Consider the following 19,296-nt stretch of genomic DNA (forward strand, 5'->3'; position numbering starts at 1 on the left):
CAGTGAGAGGCCCGCGTACTGCAAAAAAAAAAAAAAAAAAAGTGAATGCCTATTACATATGGTAAGAGTTAAAAATTTAAATTTACTTTACACGTTTTTTATGTGATATATGATTTTATATATGTGTTAATTTAGAGATGTGGCTTTTTTCGGCTGTCATATTTTATGAAATGATTTTTTTAAAACTTTGTACCTACATCTTTGACTTTGGATTCTTTGTCCCATAAGAACTGTTTCTGCGTCACAGTGTTTCCAGATAATATTGACTTTAATTCCATTCAGATAGTTTGGGATACAGCACCCTTTGGATCCCTTTATTTCAAATCACAAGTATCCGTTAGGACAGCTTTGGCTCTCATTTGTTATATAACATGTTTGTAATCTCCATGATTTGGTCACTCACTATATTACTTCCTTTAAGAGATCTTCATTTTTTTTTTAGTTTTTATCTTACATTGGAGTATAGATGACTAATAATGTTGTGTTAGTTTCAGGTGTACAGCAAAGTGATCCAGTTATACATATATCTATTCTTTTTCAGCTTCTTTTCCCATATAGGTTATTAAGAGTATTGAGTAGAGTTCCCTGTGCCATATAGTAGGTCCTTGTTGATTATCTATTTTATATATAGTAGTGTGTAGACATTAATCCCAAACTCCTAATTTATCCCTCCCTGCCACCTTTCCCCTTTGGAAATCATCAGTTTGTTTTCTAAGTCTGTGAGTCTGTTTCTGTTTTATAAGTAAGTTCATTTGTATCATTTTTTTTTAGATTCCACATATAAGTGATATCATATGATATTTGTCTTTCTCAGTCTGACTTATTACTTCACTTAGTATGATAATCTCTAGGTCCATCCATGTTGCTGCAAATGTCATTATTTCATACTTTTTTTATGGCTGAGTCATATTCCTTTGTATATATGTACCCTGTCTTCTTTATCCATTCATCTGTCAAGAGATTTTTTAAAGGCTTGCTTACAAAACACCAACATTGGGCACCTATGAAGTCCTACCTGAGAAAAATCATTAAATCTATATTAAAGTGTTTTTTAAAATGATTCTATGAGGTGACTAAGCGTCTAAAACTGGCGTTGATCGAAGTCATCCAGGCTAATGCACCTTCCCCAAATAGTGCTTCCTGTTTCCAAATAAATATTACACGGTTTCAAATACAGTACAAAATTCCCCTTCTCTGAGGGGATTGGGGGGTGGGAATGGGAATCTTTGTGCTTCTGTTACTTTAGATTTGGACTTTCGGAAGTGCCACCTGATAAGCCATCTTTAATTTGCAAGAAGCATGATTTTTTAATTGACACTTAAGTCCTAAGAGCTGACACATGTATTCGGGATCACTGTGTGCACTGGGAAATAAGTGGAATTGGCACCAGCATAGAAATCGGTCATTTCCTTACAGCCTCTCTGGCGCAGGAGAGCTGTGGCCGTGAACCGTTAGGCACTGTGGGGTCAGAAGAGGGAAAAGCACCAGGATGCCAGTGGGTCCTCGCCTTTAGCAGGATGACTGACAGCCCTGTCTCCTGACCAGCCCTGGTGAATGTGCCAGTGATAAGGCCTGTCCTGTTGTCCCCACAGCCAGACAAGGTGTTGGTCTGATGTGGGTGGAAAAGCCAGGTTTCGTTTGCATGAACCCTCAGCGGTGCGGACAGAGTTAAGACTGCAGAGACCAGTCCTTTCTGGAGCTAGAGTTCAGTGTTTTCCAAAAGCATGTTCCCCACAGCTTGACTTACTTTTTTGGTAGCACAGTCTGCCTGGGGTTGAGAGCAAGCCAAGGGGCACTGGTGACAGTGAGACACAAAGGATGTCATTTTCTAAGTGCTGTCAGAACACCTTTGAAATGTCACGTTCAGAATCACCTCCTCTCTTTGGAAAGGTACGAGCGACTGGAAGACCAGCTGCACGACCTCACGGACCTGCATCAGCACGAGACGGCCAACCTGAAGCAGGAGCTGGCCAGCATCGAGGAGAAGGTGGCCTACCAGGCCCACGAGCGGTCACGGGACATCCAGGTGCCTTTCCTCTCCCCACTAGAGCTCACGTGGGCTCTTCCCAGCCTTTCATTCATTTAACAAACTAAGTGCATTACCCCCAAGCCCGAAGGGATTTCTGGCACGTGGAGCAAACATTTATTCTTCACCATATTAACCCCATTAGCTCATGTTATAGACATTAAGCTATATTCTGTTTACTTTCTGCCTGAATTAGTTAGCAGATATTTATTATCTACCCCAAGCCTATCACCGATACTCTCCTCTCCCCACCATCACCACAGTTTTTACAAATTTTAAATCTTGCCTTCGACATGCTCGCCTAGGTGGAGGGTCAGAAGTAACACAACTGCCAGTTGGCTCAAGACAATGTGAACAAGGGCCAAATCACGTGACGCAGACTCTGAAAGCCTCAGAAATTTAGACGTGCAGTGCCCAGCAAGCTATGGACAAGTGGGGCAGGGGTCCACTTAGTGGTCAGACACTGGACTTCAGTCCCAGCCATTTACCAGCTTCATGGTCCTGAGCAAGCCTTAAGTCTATTTGCTCATCTCTAAAATAATAGCTTTCATATTTGTGGGAATTTCAAGCAGTTGAGTGCATACCGTGTTCCAAGCACTATCAAAGCACTTTACATGTCTAATTTCCCCATCTGTTCCTCACAACAGCCCTTTGAGGTAGTTTTTGTTATTCTCTTAATTTCTCAGATGTGCAGACCAAGGCACAGAGAGGTTAAGTGACTTGACCAAGGTCTTGCAGATAATCCTTGAGTAATGAATGTGAATAAATGTCCTGGAGAAGGTGGAACTTGAAGGTGGGTGGGATCCTGATGGATGGAGGGAAGGGGTAACTGGATCAGTATAAACAAAGGCATGCTCCAGTATTAATGTGATACTAACGCTGTAGTGAAGCAACCCTAGGCTTCTTGAGCTCCTTTTTTTAGGGGTACTAGAGGGTCTCTTTTCCCCCCAGTTTTTATTCTGATACCATTGACATATAATTGTATTAGTTTAAGGTGTACAATATAATATTTGGTATGTGTACATGTTGCAAAATTATCACCGCAATAAGTTTAGTTAACATTCATCACCTCACATAGTTACAAATTTGTTCTCTTATGATGAGAACTTTTAAGGCTTACTCCCTTAGCAAGTTTCAAATATACAATACAGTGTTGTTAACTATAGTGACCAAGCTGTACAGTACATTCCCCAGGACTTATTCACCTTATCACTGCAAGTTTGTGCCTTTTGACCCCTTTCATCCATTTTACCTCCCTTCCCCTTTTAGATTCTGCCAGATAAGTGAGATCATACAGTAATTGTTTGTCTCTGTCTGACTCATTTCACTTAGCAAAATACCCTTTAGGTCCATCCATGTTGCTGCAAATGGAACTATTTCTTTCTTTCTCACGGCTGCGTACTGTGTGTATGTGTGTACCTCATTTTCTTTATTCGTCCATCAGTGGACACTTGGGTTGTTTCCATGTCTTGGCTATTGTCAGTAATGCTGCAATAAATATGAGGGTGTGGATTTCTCTTCTAGGTACGGATTTAATTTCCTTCAGGTATATACAGAGAAGTGGGATTGCTGTGTCGTATCGTAGTTCTATTTTTAATTTTTTGAGGAACCTCTATAGTGTTTTCCATAATGGCTGCAGTGATTTACATTCCCATTGATCACCTTTTTAAAGAAAGAAACAAAAAAGTATACTCTCCCAGTCATGCTCAGCTTCAGTTTTACAAATTTTCTTTGTAGGCCGTGCTTATTTTCTCCAGCCCCACTTTACAAGGGGCTGAAACATAAGGAGAGATTTCTCCCACAATGTGTAAGCCAGACTTTTAGCCACCCACGTTTTGTTCCACACTGTGTCTAGGGCTGAGCCTGTGCTAATCCCAGACGTCTACTTGGACAATTCTGGGAGCCACAGCATCAGACTTGTTTGCCTCTGAGGACCCTGGTGCAGAAGACACTTGGGGGATTTCTGCCCCTGCTCTGGGCTAGGAGACTTAACTTCACTGCTGACTGGTTTAAAAAATGGGAACCCATTTAAATGTGAAGTGTGGCCAGGTGAACAGTGCAGTCTGTTTTATTAGAGCATTCTGTTTTAGAATACGTCTGGGATGCCACTAGCTGATGTCTAAATATATGGTTTTCTTATTTAGGGGATTGTTTGGGTTTATATTATTATTCCTTTTTTAAAGAAACATACTTTAGAGATGGAGGAGTAAGATAAAGGGAGGGACTTCACAAAGAGAGCTTAAAAATTTAGAAGAGTTCATTTCAGCATTTTCTAGTTTCACCTTGTAGCTCAGAAGTGCAAAGAGGATGCCTGTGTGAGTGACTGGAGGGCCTTTCTTGTTAGGATAGTTAGAATCCTGGCTCTGCCTCTTACCGTAAACCTGCACACATCAGCACTGTGCCTCAGTTTCCTCATCTATAAAATGGAAATATTAATGAGCTCTACCTCAAAAGGCTGTCAGGAGGATTAAATGGGATAAGACATGTAAAGTACTTAAATCTTTACCTGACACATCATAAGCGGATAAAAATAAATACTGGCCAAATTTTGTATTTATTATGTATGAGTAGCCATATTTCTTGAGGCTTTTGGCAGTTGGACCTGCTCAGCTTCCTGTTTATTTCTTGTTTCTTTTGTTCTTATAGGCAGGGTTATACAAGATGATGGAGTCGTATAGATGAGAGTGACTGTTGCCTATAGGGATGCAAGGGTTTTGTTGTTTTAAAATGCAAATGAGTTTTTTAACCCTGAATTCTCAATTAGAAGAGTTTAAAGATAATCCTGTCCTCTGTCCTTATCCCCAATAAGTTAAATACTGGGCCCGAGGAAGTACTAAAGATTGTGGGGCTGTATATCTCTTAGTGGGTGCTGTGACCCAAATTCCTTACGAATTCACTGCTTAATTTTCTTGGATTTTCCTTTTGGTAAAAATTTTGACAGAAGTTCTAAGGCAGTTCTAGGATTAGTCTATTTGTATATGTAATTCATCAACCCAATCACAGATGAATGAATTTGCCTAAAGTGTTGATCTTTTATCCTATTCTATCACCTTTTCCATGCCGTGCCTAAAAGAGAGGACACCATGGGCCTAAGTATTTGAAAAGAATGCATGATATTGGGGACACTTGCCTGTCATTGTAGAAAGCCAGAACTTTTTAGAATGTGAGATCTGAAGAAGTTGTACCTTTTTTGTTGGTAGCCTGTGTAATGGAAGTTCCTATAGTAACAGAGAACCCTTGGCCCATAGAGTATGTTCAGCAGAAGGAAAGTAAATAAGTTTTGGAGCCATTATGCTCGTTTAAAACCTGAAAACATGACTGGATTTTAATTGAGCAAACACATATTGGTAAATGAATTGGAAAACAGGCTCGTGAACTAAAAGGAGCTCCTTGTACCACCTCTACTTCGATCCTTTTCTCCCGAGAGGTGTAAGGTTTTTCTCTCTCAAGCCTCATATCCCATTACTGGCATCCAGTCTGGAGCATTCAGCCAGCACGTACCTCCTGCTGTGGATAACAGCGCGGTGCAGGTGTGGTCCCTTGGTTAGGGACAAGGGCCAGAAGGAGACTTGACATAGTCTGGTGGGTCCAGGAAGGTGTCCCTCGGTATGTGACCATCAATGTGGGACCTGAAAGATGGAGGGGAATGGTGTGTGGGGAGGCAAACCTTTCAGGCACGGAACACTGCGTGTGCAAAGACCCTGAGCATGGTCCTTTTCAGAACTTCAAAAAGCCGGTATGGCCAGAACACAGTGACGGGGGAGGGAGGAGGGAGGAGTCTTACCAGGTAAGCAAGGCAGGAGACAGTGGCTAGGCCTGGACCACGTTAAAGATTTAAAAGGTTCTACAAGAAGGAGTGACATCAGATATGCATCTTTCAAAGATCACTTGGGCTGCTGTGTGGAAAGTGGATTCATGAGGTTGAAGACCAAGAGGGTGTGAAGAGAAATGAGTGGAAAGTTACTGCAGGTGGAGACACTGATGACTGAGGTGGGGGGTTACTGTGGGAGGAGAGAGAAATGGACCAGTTAAGCTAAATACCAGGTGTTGCATCGGAGGGGCCGGCTGCTGGATTAGATGAGAGGGGTGTCAAGGCATACCTCTCACGTTTCTCACATGACAACTTGGTGCATCATGTGCTGTTTTCTGAGAAGAGGAATTGGAAGGGAAACGGTTGATGGCAGGAGCGGGGAAGGTGCAGACATGAATCCACAACTGGCCATGGTGCATTTGAGGTGCTTTTAAGAAGCTCAAAGTGGAGATGTCCAGGACGCATGTAGACACATGAGTCAATCTCAAGAGAGACAGCTGGGCTGGAGATACTTGGAGTCGTCCGTGTCTAGTAATCAAAGCCTTGGCAAGAATGAGATCTGGGGAGAAGCTATAGCTTCAGTTAGTGCCCTGGTAACGCAGCGTTCGAAGAGCAGCCATGAGAGCCCCACAGTCAGCCGGGCCCCATCCCTCCCTCCGTCCTCCACTGGTCTGTAACAGGTGCACATGGACTGAGCAGTGGAATAAGGACTAGCAGTTGGTGGGACTTCCCTGGCAGTCCAGTGGTTAGGACTTTGTGCTTCCACTGCAGGGAGTCCCAGTTCGATCCCTGGTCAGGGAACTAAGATCCCACGTGCCGTGTGGCACAGCCAAAAAGAAAACAACAAAACGACTAGCAGTTGGAGATGTCACCTACCCCGTGACTGGAGTTAGTCACCTGTCACAAAACGGAATCCCACCCCTCTTCTGGTTTGTCCCTGATGGTTCCACCAGATGCCAGTATTTTATGCACTTTATTTTAAATATAGATGGAGTCAAAAATACCTAACCGTAATTCCTCATTCATGGTATTTCATGGCTGTAGATACACGCGCGTTCTGTCTGTGAATGACAGGATAAAGTGAGCCTTGGGATTCTTGTCTTACTTCTCTGTCTGTCATCACCGTCATCATCGTCATCATCGTCAGTTCGAAGCTGCACAGGCAGCAGCATCCTTAGCTGGGTGGCCCTCGCGCACGTCCCAGCTCACGCGCACGTGTTGCTGGTGATCTCAACAGCATTTGATCCTCGCTCTCCCTCTCGCCCACAGGAAGCCTTGGAGTCCTGCCAGACTCGCATTTCTAAGTTGGAGCTCCACCAGCAGGAGCAGCAAGCCCTGCAGACAGACACCGTGAACGCCAAGGTCCTCCTGGGGAAATGCATCAATGTGGTCCTGGCCTTCATGACTGTCATCTTGGTGTGTGTGTCCACCATCGCCAAGTTCATCTCGCCCATGATGAAAAGCCGCTTCCACATTCTCGGCACCTTCTTCGCTGTGACTCTCCTGGCAATATTCTGTAAAAACTGGGACCATATTCTGTGTGCCATAGAAAGGATAATAATACCAAGATGAAGCCGCTGGTTCCTGTCCTCATGTTCTTTCAAGTTTTTATTTTGGAGAAAATTCTCTCCATACTACCGGATTTTAAAATGAACGTTTGTGCCGACGGAAGATTACAAGGGCCACGGCTGCGCATTGTAGATAACTGCAGTTCTCTTCTCTCGGTAGCACTTGTCAGCTGGGTCCCTGTACGTGGTTACCATGAATCTGTTGCCATGCTCTGACCACGTTGCTCACTGCCTTAGTCAGACCAGGCTTCCTGCCCACCTGCCTAGTCCAGCATGGTCAGCCTCTGGTTGCTGAGCACTTGGTGTGATTAGTGACCCAGAAGGGATTTTAAATTTCTCTCTTAAGTCTCTGTCAAAATTGAGCTGCACTCTTCCTGGCGGTTGTGTTTTCCCCGCGTCCTATAAGCAGTGAGGATGTGGCATGACTTGGGGAGGTGAAGAAGCATAGGCGTTGCCCACGTGAGCACGTGTGGCCCGTGGAAGCACAGTAAATCCCATGTAATCCGCCCCACTGTTCACTGATGACCATAGGTCCCATGTGTGCCCAGTGTCCACAGTGGTCAACTGTTCGTGACTCTCTATCACATGGAAATCTTATAACACACCTGTTGATCCATCAAAAGTCTAACTTAAGTGTTCAGTTTCTCTTTAAATGATAAGACATGAAGATTTATGAATGGGCCTTACCTTCTTATACCCAAGGAGCCGCACTCCTGATTTCACATTCACTGGTTGTCTTAATGCACCACCTTCAAGGCATGTAGAGATGCTTCCAAAGCATCTTTAACATGAAATTGATGTCTGGTAGGCACTACACTGGAGGTTTGTGTTTGGGCACATCTTCACTGTGATGCGCCCCTCTGCGATGTGATTCACTTTCTACGATTTGCTTTATTCAGTCTGTGAGGGACAGCAAAGCTTACTCAGTAAATGAAAAATGATGCCCACGTTGCAGTGTTTTTGTTTCTCTTCAAGGACAACAGAATCGTAGCTTATAAAGCTAAAGTGCCCTGAGGTAGGTACACTGGAAAAGGGGAAGAAAATATGACGTGTGATCTAACTGGGTGGCAGCTAGATGAGTGGTTGCAGGTCACCTGGATGAAGATTGAGGGAGGGTCCTCGTCAGACCTTGAAAGACCAGCAAGAAAAAAATAAATTAGATCCAGTGTCTGAGCCAAGGTTGCCATCTCTCTCTTAGCATAAGTTCTGAGGGAATACATGGAGTGGCCACACTTTCACTCCATGGAAAGTCAACGTCTTTGGTCTGTTTGGGGGATGCCATTCACTACCTTGAGCCCAGATAATATTTTCCTTTAGATCTGTTTCTCTGCATATATAACAGAAAGGAAGTCCTATGAGAATTTAATGGAAACTCTTGTTCAGCCCCTTCTCACACCAGCTGTTTTGTTATCTGAAGGCATAAAGAAGCATGTTAGTGTACATTTTCTTCCAAAAAACATCAAATCGCCTGGATTTAAATTTTAAGTGTAATATTTTGCAAATAGCTGCTCTTAGGGAAATCTCCTGAAAAAAATGTGACATAAGCCATGATTTGAGGGAACGGAATAGTCAGGCGTTTGGTACAAGTCCAGTGTGGGTGAGGCTCATACAACTTAAGCTTGCTTTTTTTTTTTTTTTTTAAGTTTACAACTCAGTGGTGTTAGTCAATTCACACTTAGGCGACTATGATTACTATCTAATTCCAGACTTGAGCTTTTAAAAACAATAAACATCATTTCACAAAATCTTTGGCTTAAAGTATCTTGCATTCAGGGAAGAGGGAGTCACAGTCGCACCCCATCTCATGGCTGTGTCCCCTTTCACTGCCAGGCTCTCCCCTGGTCTCCCAAGTTGGCTGTAAATACACTGTGATCCATCCAGTCCAGGGGACAGAAACAGGTTGCAGATCCAGGGAAGGGAGAGAGGAGCAATGCTGTGCTTCTTTTTGCTTTTCCGTTTTCATGGCCAGCATTCCCTGTTGTCTGTGGGCTTCAGTCTCCATGTGGGCTGAGGGCCGGGTGTAGCTTAGGCCCTTGAATCAAGATGGCTCCGGGATGGGCTCCTCTTGATGTCTGTGAACATTTCTGAGGCACTTTGGAGATGCCAGGGGGTAGGGCGGGTGTAGATGGCCGCTGGTAGTTTAGAGAGAAAGAGTGAGATCCCTGGCCCTTCCCTCCAGGTAGGCATGGGCCTCCTTCTCACGCCCCAACACTCTGCTCCGTCGCTCAGCCAGACCTGTGATCAGTGTGTCTCCTCCCCGGGGAGAAAGGTGGAGAAGAAAACAGAAAGAAAGCAACACAATTCACCACCTCCAGGCTGGAGCTGTTAACAGAAGCTGCTTGAAACTGACTCTCTTCTGAAATACTGTAGGGTCTAAATCATCCCACCTGATCATGAAATTTTTTTGTTTTTTAAAGAATTCATATTTCTGGTGATTCTCATTAGATTTCAGAAACCTTATTTTCGCTTGGATATGCTCAACCTACACAGTGTATTTATTTTAGAGTCTCATTGAAAGTTCTTGAAGCTTTTTAATAAGATGATATCCTCCAAGGAGACTTTCACTCCGCAGTTTATTATTTTCTTCTTAAAGAATAAACTTTCCCACGGTTGCTGCTTTTCACTCCAAGGAGATTAAATAAAATGTTATAAATATGCAATGAAAATAGTGCTCTAGCTATGACATACCCTGGAGGAGTTGGATATTCAATATACGTTTAACGAATCCTCTTCCCCACCTTTCGTTGGCAGTCAGCGTCATGTGTGTACCTAGAGATGAAAGCCAGCCGTGGGGTGGGTAAGCGCCGGCTCCCTCAGTGAACTTAACTGAGTGGTTGAAGATGCTGGGCATTGGGTTCTAGCACTGGATTGTTTGGTGCATGTTATTTTCATGATCACCAGGATAATGATAGTTTGCTGAGGACAAAACAGAAACCTAAGAATACTCTTGTGGGTTTTGAATTGGTTATTCCCGCTTACACTTTGAGTATGATTGAGTCGGAACAAAACATCCCCCCCACTCATTCCCCCCCACCACCAAAAAATATTAAACCCATAATGTAGCAGTAAATAAAACTGTTCCATTGCTGATTCTTTTTTTAAATAGATCTTTATTGGAGTATAAGTGCTTCACAATACCGTGTTAGTTTCTGTTGTACAACAAAGCAAATCAGCCATATGCATACACATGTCCCCATATCCCCTCCCTCTTGAGCCTCCCTCCCACCCTCCCTATCCCACCCCTCTAGGTCATCGCAAAGCACCGAGCTGATCTCCCCGTGCTATGCTGTTGCTTCCCACCAGCCAACTATTTTGCATTCGGTAGTGTATATATGTCAATGCTACTCTCACTTCGCCCCAGCTTCGCCCTCCCACCCCACGTCCTCAAGTCCATTCTCTATGTCTACCTCTTTATTCCTGCCCTGCAACTAGGTTCATCTGTACCATTTCTTTTTTTTTTTTTAGATTCCATATATATGTGTTAGCATACTGTATTTGTTTTTCTGACTTCACTCTGTATGACAGACTCTAGGTCCATCCACCTCCCTACAAATAACTCAATTTCGTTTCTTTTTATGGCTGAGTAATATTCCATTGTATATATGTACCACATCTTTTTTTTTTTTGCGGTACGCGGGCCTCTCACTGTTGTGGCCTCTCCCGTTGCGGAGTACAGGCTCCGGACGCGCAGGCTCAGCGTCCATGGCTCACGGACCCAGCCGCTCCGCAGCATGTGGGATCTTCCCGGACCAGGGCACGAACCCATGTCGCCTGCATCGGCAGGCGGACTCTCAACCACCGCGCCACCAGGGAAGCCCCCACATCTTCTTTATACATTCATCTGTCAATGGACATTTAAGTTGGTTCCATGTCCTGGCTATTGTAAACAGTGCTGCAATGAACATTGTGGTACATGCCTCTTTTTGAATTATGGTTTTCTCAGGGTATATGCCCAGTAGTGGAATTGCTGGGTCATATGGTAGTTGTATTTTTAGTTTTTTAAAGAATCTCCATACTGTTCTCCATAGTGGCTGTATCAATTTACATTCCCACCAACAGTGCAAGAGGGTTCCCTTTTCAGCACACTCTTTCCAGCATTTATTGTTTCTAGATTTTTTGATAATGGCCATTCTGACTGGTGTGAGGTAATACTGCATTGTAGTTTTGATTTGCCTTTCTCTAATAATTAGTGATGTTAAGCATCTTTTCATGTGCCTCTTGATCATCTATATGTCTTCCTTGGTGAAAAGTCTGTTTAGGTCTTCCACCCATTTTTTAACTGGATTGTTTGTTTTTTTGATATTGAGCTCCATGAGCTGTTTGTATATTCTGGAGATTAATCCTTTGTTGTTTCATTTGCAAATATTTTCTCCCATTCTGAGGGTTGTCTTATTTATGGTTTCCTTTGCTGTGGAAAAGATTTTAAGTCCCATTTGTTTATTTTTGTTTTTATTTCCGTTACTCTAGGAGGTGGGTCAAAAAAGATCTTGCTGTGGTTTATGTCAAAGAGTGTTTTTCCTATGTTTTCCTCTTAAGAGTTTGATAGTGTCTGGTGTTACATTTAAGTCTTTAATCCATTTGGAGTTTATTTTTGTGTATGGTGTCAGGGAGTGTTCTAATTTCATTCTTTTACATGTAGCTGTCCAGTTTTCCCAGCCCCACGTATTGAAGAGGCTGTCTTCTCTCCATTGTATTTTCTTGCCTCCTTTGTCGTAAACGAGGTGCCCATATATGCGTGGGTTTATCTCTGGGCATTCTGTCCTGTACCATTGATCTATATTTCTGTTTTTGTGCCAGTACCATTACTGTCTTGATTACTGTGGCTTTGTGGCATAGTTTGAAGTCGGGGAGCCTGATTCCTCCAACTCCGTTTTTCTTTCTCAAGATTGCTTTGTCTCTGCAGGGTCTTTTGTGTTTCCATATGAATTGTAAAATTATTTGTTCTAATTCTGTGAAGAATGCCACTGGTAGTTTGATAGGGATTTCATTGAATCTGTAGATTGCTTTGGGTACTATAGTTATTTTCACAGTATTGATTCTTCCCATCCAAGAACATGGTATATTTCTCCATCTGTTTATGTCATCTTTGATTTCTTTGATCAGTGTTTTATAGTTTTCTGAGGACAAATCTTTCACCTCCTTAGGCAGGTTTATTCCTAGGTATTTTATTCTTTTTCTTGCAATGGCGAATGGGATTGTTTCCTTAATTTCTTTTTCTGATTTTTCGTTGTTGGTGTATAGGAATGCCAGAGATTTCTGTGCATTAATTTTGTATCCTGCAGCCTTACCAAATTCATTGATTAGTTCTAGTAGTTTTCTGGTGGCATCTTTAGGATTTTCTATGTATAGTATCATGTCATCAGCAAACAGTGACAGTTTTACTTCTTTTCCAATTTGTATTCCTTTTATTTCTTTTTCTTTTCTGATTGCTGTGGCTAGGACTGCCAAAACTGTGTTGAATAAGAGTGGCGAGAGTGGACATCCTTGTCTTGTTCCTGATCTTAGTGGAAATGCTTTCAGTTTTTCATCATTGAGTGTGATGCTTGCTGTGGGTTTGTCATATATGGCCTTTATTATGTTGAGGTAGGTTCCCTCTGTGCCCATTTTCTGGAGAGTTTTTATCATAAATGGATGTTGAATTTTGTCAAAAGCTTTTTCTGCATGTATTCAGATGATCATATGGTTTTTATTCCTTAATTTGTTAAAGTGGTGTATCACATTGGTTGTTTTACGTATATTGAAGAATCCTTGCATCCCTGGGATAAATCCCACTTGATCATGGTGTATGATCCTTTTAATGTGCTGTTGGATTCTGTTTGCTAGTATTTTGTTCCGGATTTTTGCATCTGTGTTCATCAGTGATATTGGTCTATAATATTCTTTTTTTGTGATATCTTTTTCTGGCTTTGGTATCAGGGTGATGGTGGCTTCGTAGAATGAATATGGGAGTGTTTCTCCCTCTGCACTTTTTTGGAAGAGTTTCAGAAGGATCAGTGTTAGCTCTCCTCTAAATGTTTGATAAATTCACCTGTGAAGCCATCTAGTCCTGGACTTTTGTCTATTGGAAGATTTTTAGTTACAGTTTCAATTTCATTACTTGCGATAGATCTGTCTATATTTTCTAATTCTTCCTGGTTCAGTCTGGGAAAATTGTATCGTTCCAAGAATTTGTCCATTTCTTCCAGGTTGTCCATTTTATTGGCCTATAGTTGTTTGTAGTAGTCTCATAATCCTTTGTATTTCTGCAGTGTCAGTTGTGATTTCTCCTTTTTCATTTCTAATTTTATTGATTTGTGTCCTCTCCCTTTTTTTTCTTGATGAGTCTGGCTAAGGGTTTATCAATTTTGTTTATCTTCTCAAAGAACCAGCTTTTAGTTTTATTGATCTTTGCTATTGTTCTCTTTGTTTCTATTTCATTTATTTCTGCTCTGATCTTATGATTTCTTTCCTTCTACTGACTTTGAGTTTTCTTTGTTCTTCTTTCTCTAGTTGTTTTAAGTGTAGGGGTAGATTGTTTATTTGAGATTTTTCTTGTTTCTTGAGGTGAGATTGAATTGCTATAAAATTCCCTCTTAGAACTACTTCTGCGTCCCATAGGTTTTGGGTTGTCGTGTTTTTGCTATCATTTGTTTCTATGTATTTTTAAATTTCTTCTTTGATTTCTTCAGTGATCTCTTGGTTATTTTGTAGTGCACTGTTAACCTCCATGTATTTGTGTTTTTTACAGTTTTTTTTCCTGTAATTGACTTCCAATCTCATAGCATTGTGGTCAGAAAAGATGCTTGATACGATTTCAATTTTCTTAAATTTTCCGATGCTTGATTTGTGACCCAAGATGTGATCTATCCTGGAGAATGTTCCATGTGCACTTGAGAAGAAAGTGTATTCTGCCACTTTTAGGTGGAATGTTCTATAAATATCAGATCTATCTGGTCTATTGTGTCATTTAAAGCTTGTATTTCCTTATTTATTTTCTGTTTGGATGATCTGTCCATGGTTGTAAGTGGGGTGTTCAAGTTCCCTACTATTACTGTGTTACTGTAGATTTCTCCTTTCATGGTTGTTAGCATTTGCCTTATGGATTGAGGTGCTCCTATGCTGGGTGCATAAGCATTTATAATTGTTATATCTTCTTCTTGGATCGATCCTTTGATCATTAGGTAGTGTCTCTCCTTATCTCTTATAACAGTCTTTATTTTAAAGTCTATTTTATCTGATATGAGTATTGCTACCCCAGCTGTCTTTTGATTTACATTTGCATGGAATATCTTTTTCCATCCCTTCACTTTCAGTCTGTATGTGTCCCTAGGTCTGAAATGGGTCTTTTGTAGACAGCATATATATGGGTCTTGTTTTTGTATCCATTCAACCAGTCTGTGTCTTTTGGTTGGGGCATTTAATCCATTTACTTTCAAGGTTATTATCAATATATATGTTCCTATTACCACTTTCTTAATTGTTTTGGGTTTGTTTTTGTGGGTCTTTTTCTTTTGTGTTTCCCGCTTAGAGAAGTTTCTTTAGCATTTTTTGTAAAGCTTGTTTGGTGGTGCTGAATTTGCTTAGCTTTTGCCCGTCTGAAAAGCTTTTGACTTCTCCGTCAAATCTGAATGAGATCCTTGCTGGGTTGAGTAATCTTGGTTGTAGGTTTTTCTCTTTCATCACTTTAAGTATATCCTGCTACTGCCTTCTGGCCTGCAGAGTTTCCACTGAAAAATCAGCTGATAACCTTATGGGGATTCCTTTGTATGTTATTTTTTGTTTTTCCCTTGCTGCTTTTCATATTTTTTCTTAGAATTTAATTTTTGTTAGTTTGATTAATATGCGTCTTGGTGTGTTTTTCCTAGGGTTTATCCTGTATGGGACTCTCTGTGCTTCCTGGACTTGGGTGACTATTTCCTTTCCCATGTTAGGGAAATTTTCAACCTAATCTCTTCAAATATTTTCTCAGACCCTTTCTTTTTCTCTTCTTCTGGGACCCCTATAATTCGAATGTTGGTGCATTTAGTGTCGTCCCAGAGGTCTCTGAGATTGTCTTCAATTCTTTTCATTCTTTTTTCTTTATTCTGCCCCTCGGCAGTTATTTCCACCATTTTGTCTTCCAGCTCACTTATTCGTTCTTCTGCCTCTGTTATTCTGTTATTGATTCCTTCTAGTGTATTTTTCATTTCAGTTATTGTGTTGTTCATCTCTGTTTATTCTTTAGTTCTTCTAGATCTTTGTTAAACATTTCTTGTGTTTTCTCAATCCGTGCCTCCATTCTGTTTCCGAGATTCTGGATCATTACTCTGAATTCTTTTTCATGTAGATTGCCTATTTCCTCTTCATTTATTTGGTGTTGTAGGTTTTACCTTGCTCCTTCATCTGTGATATATTTTTTTGCCATCTCATTTTTTTTTTTTTTATGAGTGGGATTGTGTTCCTATCTTCCTGGTTGTTTTGCCTGAGGCTTCCAGCACTGGAGTTTGTAGGCTATTGGGTAGACCTGGGTCTTGTTGCTGAGATGAGGAACTCTGTGAGACCTCACTCTGACGAATACTCCCTGGCGTGTGAGGTTCTCTGTTAATCCAGTGGTTCGGACTTGGAGCTCCCACCACAGGAGCTTCGGCCCAACCCCTGGCTCATGAAACAAGATCCTGTAAGCCATGTGGGGTGACCAAAAAAAAAAAAAACTAAACTAAAAGAACAATAACAAAGTAAAAAATAAAATTATACTAGGAAACTAACAGATATGTTAGAAAGAATATAAAAATAAAAACATAGATGAATCAACAACCGGAAGGTACATCAATACCACAATAGTAAAAAAGAGGAGGAGGGAAAAGAAAAAAACAAAGGGTCGGGGCGGGAGAAGGCCTTGGCTGTGGAGGGCGGGGCCTAAGCAAGGGTGAGGTTTGGGTGGTGGGCGGGGGCCACTGCTCAGGACCCACAGGGCTGGAAAAGGCCCTGGGGGCCATGGCGGGGTGGGGGCTTAGGCTCAAGGAACAGAAGGGGCCCAGACGTGCCCCCCACCCCTGGGCTCAGAGGGCAGGGGACCTGCTGGGAGCCCAGTAGGCTTCCTGGGCTAGAGTGGGCGGGGCAAACGCCCTCCTCTCCTCTCCTGCTCCTCCGCTCTGGGAGGGCCCCTCCTGCTTGCCTCTCCTGATATCCGCAGCCTCAGGGCCGCTGATCCTGTCTGGCCTCCGCTTCTCCTCCCCCCTCAGTCCCCCTGCGTCCTACAGGTTCACTCTGGGGTTCCTCCCATCTCCTTGGGGGTCCGAGTCTTCCACCAGCGGCTGGCAGGTGCCTTAGTTGTGGGGAGACGCTAATTCCGTGTCTTCCCACACCGCCATCTTGACCCCGCCTCTCTATGTTGCTGATTTAGGACAGTGAAAGTAGCATTTGTTATTTAAATATATTCAGTATCAGTACATACAGCTGTTTTATTCTTTTTTTTAAATTAATTTATTTTTGGCTGCGTTGGGTCTTTGTTGCTGCACACAGACTTTCTCTAGTTGCGTCGAGCGGAGGTTACTCTTCGTTGTGGTGCGTGGGCTTCTCATTGCGGTGGCTTCTTTTGTTGCCGAGCACAGGCTCTAGGCATGCAGGCTTCAGTAGTTGTGGCACATGGGCTCAGTAGTTGTGGCTTGCGAGCTCTAGACCACAGGCTCAGTAGTTGTGTTGCACGGGCTTAGTTGCTCTGTAACATATGGGATCTTCCGGGACCAGGGCTCGAACCCGTGTCCCTTGCATTGGCAGGTGGATTCTTAACCACTGCGCCACCAGGGAAGTCCTGTTTTATTCTTTCTAATAGCTACATTTTATTATGTAAAGAAATTATTGTAAATCTTTCACCCACTTATAGTAAAAGCATAGAAATTCCTGTTCAAAAGAAAAAAAAAGAAAGTAGCATTCGTCCCAAGTTTACAGCATGTATAGTTAGTTGTTCTGCTTATATGGTTGCTGTGAGCTATTGATGAATTGAAATCTTCTGAAACTCCTCCCCTTTCCATTGCAGCCCATAATGCTATTATTATCCTTCTCTGTCAATTAGCATCCATGTGATTTTAGCCCTTCTCCTGCTTTGTCACTCTTGTATTCATTTAAATATTTCCCCACTATGTATGTTTCTCACCCTGTCATTTTTCTAGTGTATCAGGTTTAATTATGCGTTCAATAATAGTGAGAGGAACTAGCTTCCCTCGGGCAACTACTCACTTAGATCCTTTCTCTTTGTTTCTTAAATACCAAATTATTTTGCCTCAAATGGAACATTTTTGCATTGAATCCAAATATAGTTGTATTGGTTTGGGAAAACATTTAAATATACTTACTAATATGAACATGCATGATTAAAGAACCTATTATGCATATTTCTATAATTTTGAGAAACCGGGGGTAGGATGAAATGGCACTATTTAAAATTCAAGATTTTATCTGGAGAGAGGTGTATAAGAAGTTTAGCACATGTGCTAAGGAAAGAGTTGGTCTAAAAAGATAAATCACTGAAAAGAATGAAATTGGCCTATTTTTATTAAAAGTAGTTAAGAAGCTTTTTTAAAAGAAAGGTACATTTAACAGGAGTGGTAACCCAGAGGGTATAAAAGCAGATCTATAATTTTCTAAAGTCAATACAATTCTCTGTTTATAAGAAGCTGGGAAGTAAGTACCTTGATTGTTTTAGGAATGATTTATGTGTTGCAACTTTATTTAAAGCATGTCTGCTGTATTTAGAGAAATGTTTCAACAAAACGTGCTCGCTGTTTAAGATGTGTTTAGGCAGTAGTTAGCGGCTCTGAGCATAGAAACTGGAAATGTTCATTGTGAGGTCTGTTGTAGAATTTCTGTTTTGTGGGATATCATATAGTTTCATGTCAGCCTAAAATTGTAAATTCCCTGTAGATCTTCACCACATTCAAAGCAGGTGCCATTATCTTTTTAAATAAACACTTGATGTTGGCTGTGATGTTAAACCAAGAGCTAGAGGCTTCCCTGGTGGCACAGTGGTTGGGAGTCCACCTGCCAATGCAGGGGACACGCGTTCAAGCCCTGGTCTAGGAAGATCTCCCATGCCACGAAGCAACTAAGCCTGTGCACCACAACTACTGAGCCTATGCTCTGGAGCCCGCGAACCACAACTACTGAGCCCGCGTGCCACAACTACTGAAGCCCATGCGCCTAGAGCCCGTGCTCCGCAACAAGAGAAGCCACCGCAATGAGAAGCCCGCGCACCGCAACAAAGATCAGCCCCCGCTCCCCGCAACTAGAGAAAAGCCCACGTGCAGCAATGAAGACCCAACGCAGCCGAAAACTAAAAATAAATAAACAAATAAATTTATAAAAAAAAAATAAAGAGCTAGATTTCTTAAATTTTCACATTTGTCAGAGCCCATCTCAGTAGCAGATCTGTTTGTGTGTCTGTATAATCATTTTTTAAAATAGACTATTTTAGGGCAGTTTTAGGCTCACAAAAAACTTCATTGGAAGGTACAGAGATTTCCATACACCCTCTGTCCCCACACATGCACAGCCTCCCCTGCTGTCAGCATCCCCCAACGGGGTACAATGTAGGGGGAACCTACACTGATACGTCATTATCACCCAAAGTCCCTAGTTTGCATTAGGGTTCACTCTTGTATATTCTATGGCTTTGGACAAGTGTAATGACATGCATCCACCATTAATATAGTGTCATACAGAATAGTGACACTGCCCTAAAATCCTCTGCCTATTTATACTTCCCTCTCCCCACCCATCCCCAATCAATGTTTAAACTACATTTCAAGTCTACCCTGTGCAAAGTTGTCCATGTGCCCATTCCTTGAGCCTGGTGGGAGAGAAGAAGGATGGTTTGTCACAGTACCTGGAATTCTAGGAGGTGTTCCCTGGTGTTGTGGGAAGAGGTGTGGTAGGGT

General features: G+C 42.1%; 1 protein-coding gene across 3 annotated transcripts in view; it reads left to right on the forward strand.

The window, feature by feature from the left end:
- The window catches only part of TMCC3 (transmembrane and coiled-coil domain family 3), a 269,438-nt gene extending 260,288 nt beyond the window's left edge, over positions 1-9,150 (forward strand). For all 3 annotated transcript variants that reach the window (XM_032646141.1, XM_032646142.1, XM_032646140.1), the window contains 2 exons: positions 1,891-2,026; positions 7,107-9,150. In XM_032646141.1, coding sequence (XP_032502032.1) covers positions 1,891-2,026; positions 7,107-7,409 — 439 coding nt within the window. In that variant the 3' untranslated portion in view covers positions 7,410-9,150. The remainder of the gene's footprint in view (positions 1-1,890; positions 2,027-7,106) is intronic.
- Positions 9,151-19,296: the final 10,146 nt, after the last annotated feature.

The sequence above is a fragment of the Phocoena sinus genome, chromosome 10, assembly GCF_008692025.1.
Source record: "Phocoena sinus isolate mPhoSin1 chromosome 10, mPhoSin1.pri, whole genome shotgun sequence".
In the NCBI taxonomy this organism is placed as follows: domain Eukaryota; kingdom Metazoa; phylum Chordata; class Mammalia; order Artiodactyla; family Phocoenidae; genus Phocoena; species Phocoena sinus.